The 4,332-nt window shown below is 49.8% G+C and overlaps 1 protein-coding gene across 1 annotated transcript; it reads right to left on the minus strand.

Annotated features, from left to right (window-relative positions):
- Positions 1-589: 589 nt before the first annotated feature.
- Positions 590-2,020, minus strand: LOC131559453 (inositol 1,4,5-trisphosphate receptor-interacting protein-like 1). The gene has a single exon (XM_058807811.1). The coding sequence runs from the start codon at positions 2,018-2,020 to the stop codon at positions 590-592; it is 1,431 nt and encodes a 476-aa protein (XP_058663794.1).
- Positions 2,021-4,332: the final 2,312 nt, after the last annotated feature.

Below are 4,332 nucleotides of genomic sequence, written 5' to 3' on the forward strand. Positions count from 1 at the left end.
CCTTCCAAGTACTGGAAGGCTTCAATGAGTTTTCCCTGGAGCCTTCTCTTCTCCAGGATGAACAGGGAGACTCACAGATGAGTGTTTTCTCAAATATATTATTTATTGCCACCTTTGTACCCAGTAAAGCTCACAGGAGGAATGGACTCTCTCAAAAAGGGCATTTGCAGGAGCTGCTGGAGGGCAGCAACATTAAAGGCCACTTAGCAGTGAGCACAGCTGTGGACAGTGACCAACTATTCCTATTTCCCCAGTGCAGGAGCATGGACAGTGGGGGAGTGGTAGCCAGGGAATCAGAGAAACCAGAGCCCACCACCTCAGGTCTTATACCAAATAATTTCCAACTCTGTGGTAGCTGAGCAGCCACATTCCATGCCAACGTGATGCATGGATGCTCAGAGGTACAGTGTTCATTCAAACACACCATTTGTTGTAAACTTTACATCAACTAAAGCTCCCAGAAAGTCAAAGTATGGTTAGAATTATATTGGAAGTATTTTCCTATGAGCCTAACAATTTCACTCTTCTATAGTACTACGATTCTATGATTCTGTGATTTTACAATTCTGTGATTCCACAGTTGTCTCATTCAGAACCCAAAGTAGAAGTTATATTGCAGGTCATCAAACTTCTTCAATGCCTCAATCTGAGCGGCTGGATCCCGTGCCAGGTGCTGGAAGAGGTTCAGGGGCTGTGCCCCTTGGAAGGCTGGGGGCAAGGAGATCTCCTGGGGCAAGTCCTCGTTGTCAAAGAAGAAGTGCTTGAGGCGTTTCTCCTCGAGGCAGCAGCGCAGGTAGCGCATGGTGTCATCCACCCGCAACAGGAGATACTTGTGCTGCCATTCCGACAGGGGGATCAAGGTCAGGAGGTGCATGACCGTGGTCTTCAAGGCATAGATAGAAAGGCCTGAGCCCTCCAGAATGCGAGCACAGAGCCGCAGGCATTTGAGGTGGCAGCTGTGGGGTGGGGCCTGCATGGCCACATGCCTGAAGAACTTTGCCTCTGCCACAGCGTAGCTCTCCAGCCACGTTGTGCTTGGGGGGAGGTGGGCTTCTGGAGGCTGGCTGCTCAGGAAGATGTCCGAGTCACCTTGCTGCACACTAAATACTGTCTCCACAAAGAGGCTTCTCCCAGAGGCTTTCATCAGCTTCATCTTGCAGGAGCGGCAGGAGGGGAGCACCTTCATGCTGTAGCGACGGGACTGAGGCAGCATCGACCAGGCTGAGATCACAAACGTCTGGAACCAGAGGGCAATTTTCTCCCCATCGAGGTAAGGGCCAGTGCAGAGGGTGTGTAGAAGGCTGGGCACCTGATTTCTCTTCAGCTCCTGCTCAGAGTGGTGGAGGAAGCACAGCATGTTCTGGTCAGCCTGTTCCCCGGTGCAGGTGCACACCAGCTCCACGCGGACACGCATGCTCGTCTGTGGCATCTCCCCCGTGCAGTCTGGCTCCAGGTGGAAGGCATGCCCACGGGGCGGCTTCAGGGGCACAAACATGCAGTAGACAATGTCCTCCTCATTATGGGGACTCCATCCTTCACAGGCACTGCCCACCCCAATGACTGGTTCCAGCACTGGGAAGAAGCTGTCTGAAAAGAGGCTGTGGGAGACTCGGAGAAGGTCACTCAGCAGCTCCTGCACCACCTGTCTCCTAGAAGCCAGCTTTGGCACTGACAGGTGGAAGCGTCTTGAAAAGACCCAGATCATATTCCTATCAGCAGGATTTTCATCCTCACTTTCTTCACTCTCTGAGTCCCTTCTGTTGTCCACCTCATGGACCCTTTTCCTGAGCCACCAGTAGAGTGCCAAGAGCACTATCAGGGATCCAGCAAGAGCCCAGAACAGACATTGCTGCACTGCAGTCCAGAGCACAACTCCCCAGGACCCAAAACTCTGCTCCACAGTCACAGGGGCCAACTCCTGCATCCCCTGAGTCCTCTGCTGGTTGAGGTCCTCATCCAGGTACACAGTGATGAAATGGCGGAGGCATTGCACAAGCCAGAGCAGGAATAGTATGAGCATTATGACCTGCAAGAGATGGGAGAGGAGTGCAGCAGTGCTGAGAGGGGAGGGAAGGAAGAAAAGAAAAACAAAGGGAGCTGGCAGGGAGGGAAGAAGGGATGGGAGACAGCAGACAGGAAGAAGAGCGGGCTAGGGAGCTGACAGACAGCAAAGCCTGTGCCCAGTCCCAGTGGTGGCACTGTGCTCTTTGCAAGGTGTGCCTGGAAGGGGCTGGGCCCTGGATGTAGGGTTGGAAGCACTCTCTTGGGTGTTTGTGGTCCTGCCCTCATCCAGAGCAGCATCTGGCTGTGTGTGCACACTTGGTGTCATCCAGGCTGCCCTGGGGCAGTGCTGCTTCCTGCTGCCATTTATACCTGCTCCTCAATGTGACATCCCTTGTGATGTCACTGGCACCAGAGACATCACAGCCAGGCCAGCCCTGTCCTTCATGCCCCAGCTCAGACCCTCACAATGGCCCCAGGAAATCTACCAAATGCAGACCCACTGCTCCTCTGGGCCTGCTCCAACAGTTCCACATCTTTCCTGTCCTGAGGAGCCCAGGCCTGGGTGCAGGGCTCCGGGTGGGGCCTCCTGAGGGAAGAAGCATCTCCCTCAACCTGCTGGCCAGGTTTCTTTGGAAGCAGCCCAGGATTTCACTGGCTTTCTGGGCTGTGAATGCTCACTGTTGGCTCATGGACAGCTTTTCATCCACGAGAACCCCTATTGGAATATGAATCCAAATATTACCAGGTAGATTGTGCCTGGGCCAGTCTGACCCTTGCTGCTGGAACCTCCAAGTCCTTCTCTGCACCCCACACACAAGGGTGTCACAAAGGCCCCAAGAGCACTCCCACAAGGACAAGGATGAGTGCCGAGGGAACTGATCCCATCTCACCACAAGGGATCTCAAGGAACAAAGCACCCAGGAATCACATTGTCCAGTTTTATGTTTGCCAGGGGTTCAGGGGAGCTTTGTCCTGCTTTGTAAAGGGAGGCTCTGAAGGCCATTCCAGAGCATTTGTTGGGTGTCGGGACTGAGGTTTCTTGGGGCCATTGTGAGGGTCTGAGCTGGGGTGGGCGTGAAGGGCAGGGCTGGCCTGGCTGTGATGTCTCTGGTGCCAGTGACATCACAAGGGACATCACAATGAGGGGCAGATATAAATGAGAGCAGCATGTTATTATATCTCCCCATACATCCAGTGAAGGATGAAGATTCTCCTTTTGTACTTGCAGAAACATCTTTTATTGCTCTTGACTGTAGTAGTCAAATTTCATTTCCGTTAGGTTTTTTCCATTTCTGATGTTTTTTTTAATTTCAATTCTAATTTTGACCTTGATAACCACATGGTATCACTGTATTCTTCCTGAATTGCCTACCTCTTCTTCAAAAAGGTCATGAACTCCTGTTTTTTCCCTGAATTTTAGCCAGCTTTCAGCACCTGGAGATAGCCTGCTCCTGCACCTTTAAGATTTCCTTCTTGAAGAATCTCCAGCCTTCCTGAACTCCTTTGCCCTTTCTGAACTCCTTGGCACTGCTCCCCAAAGGACTCTGTGAATTGATCTATTAAAGGATCGATCTCTGATCTCTTTCCTTTTCTTAAAGGAAAAAAGTCTGCTGCCTGGAAGTCCAGGATGGCAGCTCTGTTAGCCACTATCCTTACTTCTACAAGAACCAAAAACTCTATCATTCTATGATTTTTATGCACAAGACTTTATTGCCAAGGAAAGATGCTACCTTGTAATAGTTGAAGGAGATCAGGCTTCTGTATTTCTACAAATTTAAAAAAGACATTAGGCCTGTGAGAAACAAATATGTATACCCCAGCTAAGCAAGGCAAAGTTACCCTTAAGCGACAGCACAAAAGTTCAGTGAGATAATCACATTAGCATTACTGAGTTAGCCATGCATGTGAAGCACAATACAGCTCCTATTTCCTATTTGTCTGCATTATGAATCTAAAATATTCATATTTTATTGTCTTGTGTTGACAGCAAACTGTTGGAGCAGAAGAACGGCTGGTTTTGTGTTTGGAGCTTCATGTCTTATTTAGTGCAAGATTGAATGGCAAGCAGAATTAATCAAGTTCTCAAATGCACTTTGTCCAAGACTGTTCACATGGCAGTCCTTAAACAAGCTGGGAATGGGAATCTGGTGTCCTTTCCATTGGCTATATATAGGTGGATATATATATTCCACCTGCTCAAAAATCCTAAGGGAACTGAGCACTCAACTTGTCAGCAATTTTAAGTAAGATTTTAAGAATTAACCCACTTAATGCCTATCTGGAAAGCCTAGGTTCCAGCCAGGATATTCATGCAGCTGAAGCCTGCTG

The sequence above is a fragment of the Ammospiza caudacuta genome, chromosome 6 (genome assembly GCF_027887145.1).
Source record: "Ammospiza caudacuta isolate bAmmCau1 chromosome 6, bAmmCau1.pri, whole genome shotgun sequence".
In the NCBI taxonomy this organism is placed as follows: Eukaryota; Metazoa; Chordata; class Aves; order Passeriformes; family Passerellidae; genus Ammospiza; species Ammospiza caudacuta.